This window comes from Oryctolagus cuniculus, chromosome 15 (genome assembly GCF_964237555.1).
Source record: "Oryctolagus cuniculus chromosome 15, mOryCun1.1, whole genome shotgun sequence".
Taxonomy (NCBI): Eukaryota; Metazoa; Chordata; class Mammalia; order Lagomorpha; family Leporidae; genus Oryctolagus; species Oryctolagus cuniculus.
In genome coordinates this window covers 63,371,313-63,384,320 of record NC_091446.1, presented here as the reverse complement: position 1 = coordinate 63,384,320, position 13,008 = coordinate 63,371,313, and the positions used below count along the sequence as shown (strand labels likewise).

The 13,008-nt window shown below is 58.0% G+C and overlaps 1 protein-coding gene across 1 annotated transcript; it reads right to left on the bottom strand.

The window, feature by feature from the left end:
- Window positions 1–3,176: 3,176 nt before the first annotated feature.
- DDIT4 (DNA damage inducible transcript 4) lies at window positions 3,177–5,257 on the bottom strand. Its single transcript, XM_002718432.5, has 3 exons — window positions 5,110–5,257; window positions 4,753–5,008; window positions 3,177–4,510 (listed from the first exon to the last, which is right to left on the bottom strand). Exons 2-3 carry the CDS (start codon window positions 4,946–4,948, stop codon window positions 4,017–4,019), a joined length of 690 nt encoding a protein of 229 aa, XP_002718478.1. The 5' UTR covers window positions 4,949–5,008; window positions 5,110–5,257; the 3' UTR covers window positions 3,177–4,016.
- Between the last annotated feature and the right edge of the window lie 7,751 nt (window positions 5,258–13,008).

Below are 13,008 nucleotides of genomic sequence, written 5' to 3'. Positions count from 1 at the left end.
TACTCTGCCCTCTTCTCTCTCCAGCCGGGGGTTTTGGGGTTCCCTGAGCCTCAGGAAAGAGGGTGCCTGGGGGATCAGCAGGCCAATACTCACATGACCACCGTCTGCCAGGCCCAAGGGGAACCATGGGCTGAGCCATGGAGCTGGGACGTGCAGAGAGCTGGGAGGTTTTAGCACGGATTGTAGACACTGGGAGACAGAGGGGGAACTTAAAAGGCTGGAGCTTGCTTGGGCCTTCGTGGAAGGGCAGTGTTTGCAAGAAAACAGAGAGGCTGACATCCTGCTGGCTCCATCAGAAGGAACAGAGTCTGGGGTGAGAGAAGTGGGTGGACCATGCTGACCAGAGCCACAGTAAGGGCAGTGGTGGGAGGTGAGCCTGGGAAGCAGACCAGGGCCCAGCAACAAAGGTCTTGCAAGGTGACCCTGGAATCTGGCCATAGGGAGCCACTGCAGGTTCCAGTGCAGTGGCCAGAGGAGGTAAGAATCAGAGAGGGAATCCTACACAAAGAGAGGTGAGCAAAATGAAAAAAAAAATTTTAAAGATTCATTTATTTTATTTGAAAGGCAGAGTTATAGAGAGGCAGAGGCAGAGAGAGAGAGAGGTCCTCCATCTACCAGCTCACTCCCCAAGTGGCCACAATGGCTGGAGTTGAACTTCCTCCAGGTCCCTGATATGGGTGCAGGGGCCCAAGGACTTGGGCCATCCTCCACTACTTTCCCGGCCATAGCAGAGAGCTGGATCGGAAGTGGAGCAGCCGGGGCTCGAACAGGTGCCCATATGGGATGCCGGCACTGCAGGTGGCAGCTTTACTTGCTCTGCCACAGTGCCGGCCCCCAAAACAAATTTTACAGGCCAAATAGAACCATTTCCGAAAGCATTTTCCAAAGTTGGATTTTATGTGTAAGTCTTTATAAGCTGTTGGCTCTTTGGCTTAGCCACAAAGCAACCCACCCCACCTTCTCCTAGGGAGCCCGACTGCTGGGCCAGAGCTCCCTGCCACACCACAGAAGGCCTGGGGACCCGGAACTGGCTTGGCCCTCCGCAAGCCTCTTCCCCTTCTTGTGAAACCCAAGCAATAGGGTTGTCCCTCGGGGGCCCCTGGCCTGCTAGTGGGGATTGTCAGGTCCTGTGGGCCCAGGCCTTGCTCAGCAGCCTTGTTGGCATGGAGAGAGCTTACTGCTTCCTGAGCTGCCCAGCTCTAGGCTCCAAATTTGGAGCCAGGCCATGGCTGTCTTTGCTCCTCTTCTGGGATCAGGCAAGCAGGGTTGTGTGTGCCGGTGCAGATCTCAGGGCCTGGAAAACTGTCCTCCCAGCACCGCCCACTCTCTCCCCTCCCAGAGCCTGAGAAGCTGGGCGTGGACAGGTCAGCCCTGGTCCAAGAAAATGGGCATTCACAGGCTTGGGCCTCTCTTTGCTAATCTGGGAAACATTACAAACCCCTGCCTCACCCCCACTCGCCCAGCGTGCCAATTAGGAGGATGTGCTAACCAAAGGGGTGGAGGGCTTCCTAAAACTATGCTCTAGGTCCCTTTGTTGTCAACCTCCATTCTCTTTGTTTGTTTGTTTTTTTAATATTTATTTATTTGAAAGACAGAGCAAAGGGGGTGGGGGAGACAGAGAGAGAGAAAGAGATGTTCCATCCACTGGTTCACTCCCCAAATGCCTTCAGCAGTCCGGATTGGGCCAAGCAGAAGTCAGGGACTCTAGTACTCCCGAGTACTTAGGCCATCAGCCCCTGATTTCCCAGGCACATTAGCAGGAAGCTGGATGGGAAGCAGAACAACCAGGACTCAAACGGGCACCCTGATATGAGACGCTGGCATCACAGGTGTCAGCCTAATCCATGGCACCATGATGCCAGCCCCTCCATTTTGTTTTAATTATATCTATTTGGAAGGCAGAAGGACAGAGGCAGGATCTTCCATCTGCTGGTTCACACCGCAAATGCCCACAGCAGCCAGGGTGAGCCAGGGCAATGCCAGGAGCCTGGCACTCCATTTGGTTCTCCCACATGGATGGCAGGGATCCAAGGACTTGAGTCATCCCAGCTGCCTCCCAAGATGTACATTAGCAGGGAGCTAGACGTGGAAGCAGGGCTGGGACTTGAACCCAAGCATTCTGATATGGGATAGGGGTGGCCCACAGTCCTACACACTGCAACAAAGGCCCACCCCATCATCCAAGTTCCAGTTGCCCTCCAACTCAAGTTTGTAGGTCCTCTGAGCCGTCAGAACCCCAAGGGGGATGCTGGCTCCCAGACCCTGCCCAGCCTGCACCCAGGGTCTCCACTGGGAGCCAGGGCCCCAGGCGATCCGACTCCATCCTCAAGTGGAAGAACCACTGTTTTACAGCCTTGAGCAAACAAGACCTGTCTGGGACCAGGAAGAGAAAACAAGGGAGATAACAGCTCTCTGCACAGGCTAGTTGGTGTGGGTGGACCTGACAGGGAGCAGAGGGAAGGGCTTGGCCATGATAAGGAAATCGGGGCCCAGGCAGTGCAGTGAGTCTAGGTCAGCAAGGGCATCTGCGAAAAGCCCGCCAGGGTGTATGTGGGGTGTGTGTGTGTGGTATGGGGGGGATATGTGTGGTGTAGGGGTGTGTGTTGGGGGTCTCTGGGGGGGATATGTGTGGGGAATATGTGTGATGTCTTGGGGGAGGTGTGGGATATGTATGGGGGATGTGTGTGGGGGTACGGGATGTGTGGGGTGTGTTGTGTGTGTAGGGAGGTCTGTCTTATCAAGATTGGTGAGCTAGACCTTTTGTATCTAGAGGTAAAACTTCTAATTTTCATGATTGCTTAACAAATAAAACTTGCCTTCTCACACAGAGAGAAACCCAAGTTTCCCCTACCTACACTGCCTGTAGGGACAGCGGACTTGGCGGGGGGGGGGGGGGGGCTCACACCTGGGCAACAAGGTGGCTCTCCCCACTGGGCCTGCTGGGCTGACTCACCTCTCCCCTTCAGGTACTTTCCAGCACATTCCCTGGTAGCCTCACTCACACAGAGCGCCAGGAGCCGAGCTGCCTGGCACGGAGCACAGTCCACACGGCTCTTCCCAGCCTGGCAGGCAGCCCTGGAGAGAGCCCCAGGAGCACACAGGGGAACCCCAGGGGCTGAGGCAGCACCCAGTGCCCCTCCTCTTCCTCTCAGGGCACTGACGAGAGACTCAGCCAATTGTTTTAACAAACATGTTTATTAGAAAAGTAAAAAATATTGCATAGGTCTTAATACTTGAACATCAAGTGTATTCATGAACAGTGAGAATCTTCATGTAAACAGTTCTAGATGGAAGACCCAGATGGCACTCCTGCGGGGAGGGGTTCCAGCCCCCACCCCGCCTCAGCCCCTTCCCCTCACAGCTCAGCTCTTCCGTAGGAGGCGGGACGGGCTGAAGGCAGCTCCCGGGGGTGGCAGGGATTGCCAGGGGTCCCCGCACCCACCCCTTCCTCCTCTTACATTCACCCGTCTGTGAGATAGCTGCCCAGAACAGGTCAGTAGTGAAGCTCCACCAGAGACGCAAGATACAAAACAAATGACAAACACACTCAGGTCCCCTCAGCCCAGGATACACACAAACCGCCTCCCTGACCTCCCCCCTCCCTCCACAGGCTGCCATCAGCGCACAGCCCTTGGCAGAGCCCGGCACAGCCCAGCTGCCCTCCTGGCTCTGTCGCACTACTGCTTGTCTTAAACTGTCAGTAATAATACAAAATAATACGGTACATGCTACATACACAGCCAGCCAGAAGCCTGGCCGGCCCCTACGCCTTTGTTTCATGCTACAGTACTGCGGGGCGCGAGCCCCAACCGGGAGCCACCTGCACACACAGCCGGGGAGCTGCCTGGAGAACACTGTGGCACCTCCACCTTCCTCCCCTCGGGCGGCTGTTGTCCGTCTCCTAACCGCAGGCAGACAGCGGTCTCTCGGCTCTAGTCTCTAGTCTCAACCCCAGAGTTCAGCGGTCTCTGCCGTGGGGGTGGGGGGCAGTGTGGGCCCCGCCCCCAGACTGAGGCTCAACACTCCTCAATGAGCAGCTGCTCCGAGCTGTACAGCTTCTTCTTGATGACACGGAAGCCCGTGCTCAGCGTCAGGGACTGGCTGAAGCCAGGGACGAAGGTTGAGTTGGCCGAGCTGAACAGCCCCTGGATCTTGGGCCAGAGGCGCGAGTCCAGGCGCAGCACGAGGGTCAGCTGGAAGGTGGGCACCAGGCTGGGGTCGAGGGCCAGCTGGCCCACGCTGTGGCAGCTCTTGCCCTGCTCCACGCAGACGTCCAGCAGCGCCCCCCGCAGGCCGCACGGCTCGCTGTAGGCCAGGCGCAGGAGTTCCTTGCCCACCTGGCTCTCCAGCTGGCTGGGCATCAGCAGGCGCGCGGGCCGCCGCGAGCCCAGCCGCGCCTGGGACAGGCTCTCCTGCAGCAGCTGCATCAGGGTGGCACACAGGTGCTCATCCTCGGGGTCGCTGAGCAACTCGAAGTCGGGCAGGGACACCCCGTCCAGGTACGCGGAGTCTGCGAGGGAGCGAAAGCAGGCGAGGGCAGTGTTAGAGCGGCTTCCCCGGGAGGCCGGCAGGCGGGGGCGGCGCCGTTTCCCGGAGAAACCAGCTCGCCTAACCCCCTTCGTGCCTTAGTTTTCGCCCCATAATCGTCCCCTCCGCCCCCGGGGCAAGCTGGGTCGTGGCGGGGTAGGAAGGCCAAGGTGGCTTGGACCCCCTCCCAGAACGGCTGCCTAACCTCCCGCGCCCCTCGCTCACCTTCCTCCGGCCCGAAGCCACTGTTGCTGCTGTCCAGGGACTCGCAGTCCGAGCTCTCCAGGCTCGCACAGCGGTCAAGCCCCTCCTCTCGGGCCGCCGACCCCCAGGCTGAACGCGGCGGCCGATCCGGGGTGGCAGTTCCGGAGGAGGACGAAGGGGAGGACGACGACGAGAAGCGGTCCCAAAGGCTAGGCATGGTGAGGTCGGACGCCAGGACGAGTGCGGATGAGCGCGGGGTACGAGAGCGCAGACGCCGCTGTAAGACAAGGGGGACAACGACCGGGCGTCAGCTCTGGGGGGGAATGGACCAGCTAGGGATAGCCAGGACCCGCACACCCGAGGCCGCCCCACACTCACCAGCTAGCGCGGTCAGCGGGGACTGCTGGGACGAGCGAGTGCTGCCGCTTGAACGGGTGCGCGAACCGGTGCCAACCCCGGAGCGCTGCCCAGACCTGTCCCCTCAATCCGCCCGAACCTCCCCCTGGCCTGCCGCGGTCCCTAGCACCAGCGAACAGCAGCCTATAAGGACTGGCGCGGCGAGGCCACGCCCCCTCCGCGCCGCGGCCCAATCCAGGCCCGGGAGTGTGGCCCGCCTCGGCCAATGGGCCGCCGGCGCACGTTCGCAACGTTCTCTCCTGCCCGGTGACAGCGGCCGGGCCCCGCCCCCACCGGGCCCCAGAACGCTCCCGGCCGAATCCCGAGCCGCGGCCACGCCTCCTTTCTGGAAGGGATCCGCGGCGGCTGCAGCTGCCAAGGTCCCCGAGGGCGCTCGCGGCAGGGGAGGATCAAGGAAAGACTTGTTTATTATAGGGTCGTGTTGCTGGGGGAGGGGACGGCCCGTGACCGCGCTGGGGGGAGCGGCAGGGGAACCTGGGGCGGGGGGCAGGGAAAGCAGTCCCCCCCTCCGCAATTCCCCGGGCTTGGCGGCCTGAGAGAAGCGGGCCCTGCTGGGCGAACGGAGGATGCCTGCGGGTCGGCGGCGCGGGGGGCAGACGTTAGCCTGGCCGGCCCTCGCGCGTGCCGCCCACGCCCCCCTGCCCTGCGCAGGGTTGGGAGTTGGGGGAGGGATCCAGCCACTGGGCGACCCCGGGCACTAGGTTCCTCCCTTGCAGACCCACCTGCCTGTCCTTGCAGGGGATGGGTACAGTGGTCATCCCTGCCCGCCCCATGGAAGCCTGGCCCCCGAATCCTATCTGCTCCCACCCCCACCTGCTCCTCAGGGGAGGGCTTGAGAAGGGTGGATTAGCTGGCTCCCGGGCTCCCAGCGCTCCGTCCGGAGGCCGAGAACAGGGACTCGAGTCGGATGGACGCACGGACACACCCGCGGGCCCTACGGACCGAGCGCGGCGCAGCGGTGCCAGCTCCGCTCGCTGCGGCCGAGAGCCCTCGGCGGCGGCCACCGGGTCCTAGCGCCCTCCGGCTATCGCGCTTTGTGCAAAAGACCGAGAGAGTCCACCAGGCTCGAGCGCCGGGCGCTCTGGAAAAGCCCCGAGTGCAATGACCAGTCCCAGTTTCATCATTTGGGCGAGGCCGTGGGAAATCTGGGCTGCTATCGGTGCTTTGGGGGCTGACAGTGGTTGCCGGTGGGAGGAGGTTCGGGTGGAGTCGAGCTTCATTTCTTTAAAGGTTTATCAGTCTGGGACACGGGGACCCTGATGGAAGAGGGAACCAAACTTACATCAGCCGCTCCGGCCCCGCGGGCAGGAGCCGAGCCTGATCCGGCGGCAGGCGGGCCTCGCCCCTGGGCAGGTTTGCACGTGATGGATGCCACTTGCCAGGGAAGTCAGGCCACTGCCGCGGCTGTCCCCCACCCCCACCCCCACCCCAGTTTTTAAAATAAAAGTCTGACCCCCAGGCCAGCTGGACAAATCCAGACTTAGAACCGGAAAGGGCCAGAATCCAAGTCCTGCTACCCCACTCCCACTTGACAGAGGGAAGAAACACCTCTGGGGACAAATTTATAGATTTAAAAAAAAAATAGGGGGCTGAAGATAGGAGACTTTTTGAAGACAGGGGAAGAATGGAATAGTCGGTGAGCCACTGGGCCTCTCCTGGCCTTAAAGACCCCCCACCAGCCTTAAGGCTTTGAAGACCCCAGAGGAAGGCAGTCAGATGGAGAGCTTGCAGGGGCCCAGTTGTGGGGTGACGTCCCCTTGAACTCACCCTGCAGGAAAATAGAGGTGTGTGTGCCAAAGACTCAGAGCCAGTTTGGAAAGGCCAGCTTATTAGGTAGCATGCATTCATTCAACAAGCACCATCACAGCCTGGAGCCCAGCGCCTTTTTTCATTCATTGTTTCATTCTGTTAATAAAACAGCCTCCCCCAAAGCGGAAGGGCAATTGATGGGCACTGGGCAATTTTGTTTCTTTTCTAAAGAAATTAATTTATGTTGTCTTTTTTTTTTTTTTTTTTAAGTAATGAAAAAACCAGTTAAGTCCTAAGCCTGGAAGTGTTTCTCAGAGTAGGTGGGCATGGGTTCCAGGGGGGGCAGTTGGTTGGGAAGACTCTCTGGACCTGGAAAGAAGGGCCCTCTTAGCCCTTGACCGCTAGGGAGCCAGGGTAGAGAGGCTCCTTCTGGGGAGGGGTAGCCCCATCTCGGGGCCTGTGAGCCAGACCTCTTCAGACGCTCCGGGAAGCCATAAACTCTGCCTCGGTGTCCCTTCCTGCCTGTCCTGTGGCCTTTGAGCCAGGGCTGCCCACAGCGTGTGCTTGCCCGGACATGCTCCCACCACCAGCCTTGGAGCCCCAGCTCTGGCACCTTTCCCCAAGGCTTTCCGCACTGCAGGTGCCCCCCACCCCGCAGGTGCCCTTCCCCAGTGCACAGCTGTTAGGTGTAATTGCTTCCACTGGAGTCTGCCTCCACTGGACTTGAGGGTGGGGTTTTATCATGTGAACCTCCAGGATCCAGCGCCTTGGCAGGGACTGTTGCCTGAGTGAATGAATGAGTGAATGAATGAATGAGTGGATACAGGGATGACTAGAGGAAGTAAAAGGTGGCTTCTCCCAGAATTGCAAACACCTCCATCCTGGTGCCCAAGCTTTTGCGTGGTCCAGGGAGGACCTCGATGCCCTTTCTATCCCCTTTCTGACAAGTGCTGCCAAGAACCTTGGACAAGCCTGAACAGTTCCCTTCCTCCCTCACTGGGGGTCTGGGAGCCGGGCTTCTGAAACAATCTAGTTCTCTTGGCTGAAACTGAGTCAGCAGCCCCAGGAGAGGTGACAGTGCAGAGGGCTAGCTCGTAGGCAGTCTTTTAAAGCGCACACTACTTTCCCGTTAAGTGCCTTAAAATAAATTTTTTTAAATGAAGTGAAATTCGTATATAAAACTCAGCCTCTCAAACCTCCCCTCTCTAGTTCCAAATCCTCTTGGTCAACTCAGAGGAGACACTGTACCAGCAAACAGCCGCTCCCCTTTTGAAGTTTATGTTTGCCTCCCAGAGGGAATGGGGTTGTTTTGCACAACTCCACAGGGCGCCATACCCACTCGAGTCTGCACATTACAGGTGTTTTCTGGAGGTAATGCTCCTGGGAGTGCTCGTCGCGTAGCCACGGTGGGCAACAAGGATTCTGCATGGAGGTGCCCTGGTGGGCAGACAGGCTGACCACATCCCAGGTGACTTGGCTGCTGGGATTGGTGGTCAGGGCCCTAACCACGTAAAAAAAAAAAAAAAAAAAAAAAAACCCTGGTTCTGTTTGGGCTGTGCTTTCTTCCCGTGGGATCCACTGCAGCCTGCAATTTGGAGTCAGTGAGCTCTCACTCCAGGCCACCTGCCCCTCCCTGTTCGGGCGGCTCCTGTCCGGAGCACCCGTTCCCAGGGCCTCTGGCAAGTCGCCCCAGTCGGGTTTGGGAAGTTAAACCAGATCTTGGGGTGGGAGTATGTTTCTGGGAACCCCAAAATTCAACATGGGAGCCCCTGGAGGCCAGCCAGCCAGCTCGCTTTGGAAATGTCTCGTGGGCAGTAGAGGTGGCCTGGGCTCTGAGTGGGCGGGGCTGCGGGGAAGAGGGTGGGGTGGTGGCAGGAGGCGGAGACAAGAAGCCAGCAAGGGTTCCCAGGCTTTTGGTGGCTTTCTTACTTGAAAAACAAACAGCTTGGTCAAAATAGCAAGAATATAAATGCACCTGGCTTACTACAAAGGCTGTGAAAAGGTTTCCACAGCTGAGGGCTTTGAGTAGGATTTTGATTGTTTTGCTGGAGGGAGAGAGAAAAACTCAGCAGGGAGTCTTTTTGCAAATGAAGCTGGTTTTTGGAATGGAAATACTAACAACACAATGCACCGGGCAGTCTTTCTAAGAAGCTTTTACCAACCGTTGTCTGCGGCACACTCCGAGCACCAGATACAGTGCCGTTCTGCAGATGAGACTGTGGAGGCCCGGGACTCCATCAGCCATCAATGAATAATTAGAATCACCTGAGGAGCTGTGAAACAGAGTCTTGGCTCACCAAGCCCCATTCTAATTGGGTAGGATGTGAGGGGGCCTTTTGTGTACAAGTTCTCCAGGCCATCCTGAGGCTCTCAAAGAAAGAGGTTCTGGGATGAATGCTGGGTTGGCTCCCCAGTTAGCACAGGGCCTTGGTGCCTGAGCGGGGAGGGCGCACAGCTGCACAGAGAAGGCCCACGCCAGGTAATGGTGAGCTCAGACAGGGCTGGTTCCTCCACAGGCATTTCCTTCTGGCACAGGACAGGGGCAGTAGGAACCCCACAGAGGACCACCTGGACAAACCACTCGTGCCCAGAGGTAGGTCTTGAGGCCTAGGAAGGCAAACCTGGGGAGTCTGCCCAGATGCACAAGGGTGACCAGACTTAGCGCAGCTGTCTCGCTTCCCGCCGAGCCCAAGTGCTAGGGATCCAGCCAGGCGGGACCTTGGTCCCGCCTCCAGACCACTGTCTCTCCTCTCCCTAACTCCCACCCTGGCTCTCAGCACCAGCTTCCTGCCAGCCCAGGTTCCAAATCTTTATAAGGAAGCAAACAGTGAGGTGGGGGGAGGGCGAGGCAGCCCCCTCCGTCTAGGACCTGAAACCTGGATTAAATAGCTCCCCACTTCCCAAGACTAACCTGGACCCTGTTGGGAGAGGGACAGGGGTCAGAGAACGTGAGTTTTAGGCTGTATGGCCACTAGGAGGACTAGGAGTCTGGACAGTGGCCTCATCACAGCCTGCAGGAAGCATGACATGCCTTTGAAGCCCAGTATTTTTATTACGCAAAATGCAATTCGGCATTCTGTTACATAGGAGGGAGCTTCAGAATGGTCGTGGAAAGATGGAAATAAAAGATAAGTTTACTTAGGTGCGAAAAATTTTGAAGTCTATGCAAACTAGGGGTTTACAAAAGATCTTTGAAAATGCACACAATGAAAAAGCTATGTGTGGACTTCTGTTCTTTTTTGCACCCAAACACATCCTTTAATTCCATTTTCCATGAACATTTTAAAGTCCCCTGGTATTTTATTGGTGTAGATTTTAGTGCAGACTTTTCCATTATTTACTAAATTGCCTGTCTTTACCCTGCTCCCCTAACCCAATCCCTTTTCAATAAGAAGACTACGCCGTGCTCACCCTGGGACTTTCTGTGGTGTGGGGATTGCCATACCCCAGTCTAGAAAACCAGAAATAGCAAGGAGCATGGGGAAAGAAAAAAGATATGACAAGGTCCATGGAACTGCTTTCCCAACATCTCCAGTCCCTCAAATATAATTGGGTAAATAAATAACACAAATCCCAGGCCTGGCCTGGGGGGATTGGGCCATCAGCAGTGCTTTTGCCTTTTGAGGGTTTCCAAAGAGAGAAGAAGGGTCAGAGTGGGCTTTGTTCATCCAGCTAGGGAGGGAGTGTGAGGGCGATGACAAGGAAGGCGGGGGGGCGGCCAGGACCCAGCTCACCACCTGCTCGGACAGCAAAGTAAGCTCCCTGTTTTGTTCTATTCGGGGGAGAACAGAGAGCAGACTCGGGGCTCCGAGGGAGCAGGGTGGATAAGACTGCGCTGGCTGCTCAGCAGAGAGGGTGGTCTCTTGCAGTCAGAATGATCTGTAACATCCTGAGCGTGAGGCCCCGTGTTTGGCAGGAGGGTTATAGACGCTGCTTGGGATGCTGCCCACAATTCAGTATCAGAGCGCCTGGCTTTGCATTCTGTTCATCTGCCTGTTCTACCTGCCTGCTGGTATGTACCCTGGGAGGCAGCAGGTGATGGCTCAAGAATTGGGCCCCTGCCACCTACATGGGAGACCTAGATGGAGTTGTAGGCTCCTGGCTTTGGCCTGGGCTGGCCCTGACCAGTGCAGGTATTTAAGGAGTGAACCAGGAAATGAGAGATCTCTATTTTTCTGATAAAATGAAGACATCTTTTCAGATCTTTGAATGTTAAGGCAAGCAGCCCCGACAGCGTGCTTCTTCCAGCCTCCACCCCTCCCGTTCCTGGACAAGGCCCTCAGCTGCAGGGCAGGGGGCCTCAAAAGGGACCCATGACCTCTCCCCCTGCAGTCAGGCCTCAGCCAGTCGTCCAGAACTTTCTTGTCTGCAGCTTGGAGCCCCTTCCTCACCCCTCTGCCAAACCGCTAACCTCACTCAGACACGCGTGTTTATCTCATAGCCAAAGGCTTGGGAAACTCGGGTCTATGCAAGAGGCAGCTGCCTGGGGGCTGGCTCCAGAGCCGGTCTCTGGAATTCCTTGGCTGGCAGTTGATGGGAGCTGTCAAGCCCCACCTAGCAATTTTGCCACCTCCCCACAAAGATCTCTGACCCTTACCCAGGGCTCCGTGATTTTAAAAACACTTCCCTATCCTTTCAGATTCTCATGACTCTGTCGGTAAAAACCACAACCGGTATTTGTGTGATGGACCAGCAGACACACATCAAAGCCGGTCCGTCTCGCCATTCAGGTGGGGACGCTGGCACTCCCCCGGGGGCAGTGACTTGTAGATCCAGGCTCTTGTCCTTGATCCCAGGCCACCAACACTCAGCTGGGGGTGGGTGTTGGGGGCGGGGCGTGCACAACAGGTGAACACCTGCAATGCTCCGAAGTTGTTGACACGAGAAACTTTCTCTGGGGTTGGCCCCTGTGTTATCTGATCAGGTGCTTCCTCCCTGCGCAGAGCGGAGCAGGGCCCAGCAGTGCTGACTCAAACTGCACCCCAGACTGACACCCCAGGGGTTTCCTTTTAGCTAGACACCCTCAGTCCCAGAAGTGACAGTGAAACTGTCACCACATCCCCTTCCCGGTGTCCCCCGGGAAGGCTCCAAGAGGGCCCTGCCCTGCCCCAGTTGCCCTTTTGGAAGCCACAAGGGGACACCCTCCCCCACAGGCACCCAGGAGCCTCTGCTGAACCTTTTTGTGTTTGAAAAACAGACGCAAGGAAACAGAGAGACGTCTAGACTGGGCTCTGGGAAGTGGTGCGCACAAGGGTTTCACTACCTGCCCCGCAGCGGCTGCAGTGGCCTGTCTGGGGCCGCAGCCGAGATGTACCCTCAAGGGAGCCCGGCAGTCGCGGAGGTGACAGATCTGAGCGGCTGACGTGGGGAGAGGGTCCTGGCCCGGCCGACCCCCTGCTGGGGGAAGCGAGGACGTGACTTGGAGAACGTGCTTGGGGCGTCGGGAGGGGGATGGAGGGAGAGTGCGAGACGGACAGGAGGGCGGGGCTGCGGCACCCGCAAGAGCCGGGAGGCTCCTCCCACCGCTGGGGAGAAGGCGGCCCCACCGCAGAGATGCTGAGCTCAGCGCTTTGGGGACCGGCTGCTGGGTGGGGGCAGGGCGGGCGCCGTTCGGAGGAGGGCGCGAGAGGGGGGCGAGGGGAAGGGAAGCCGAAACCGGGGAGTCCCTCACAACCCTGAGGCTGTGGGGGTGGGGGCGACGGGACGTGCTAACAAAGGGCTCTCTGTTGGGGTGGGGGAGGCCCCCCAGTGCACACAAAACCTAATGGAGAGGGAGGACTAGATCTGTGAGTCAACACCCTAAACCCTGCCCTAGCCCCTGGAACGCACGTCAGAGAGGCCTAGCCTTTGGTGCCCTCTGACCCCAGGGTTTCTTTGGTTGGGGGATGCCTTCAGCAGAGCGAGGCCTGCTGGGGGAGGGCTGCAGGCCACAACTGGCCCGGCCACCCCCCAGCTCGTGCAGGGAGGGGACTTTTATTTAGGCAGCCTTGCAAAGAGCAGGGGAGATCAACTTGGGAGTGGACGCAAGCAAAGCCTTTGTAGCCACCTGGCACACATGGTTCCCCGGGCCAAGTGGGTGGATGGCTGTTTCCTAGCTGACCTACAAACCTC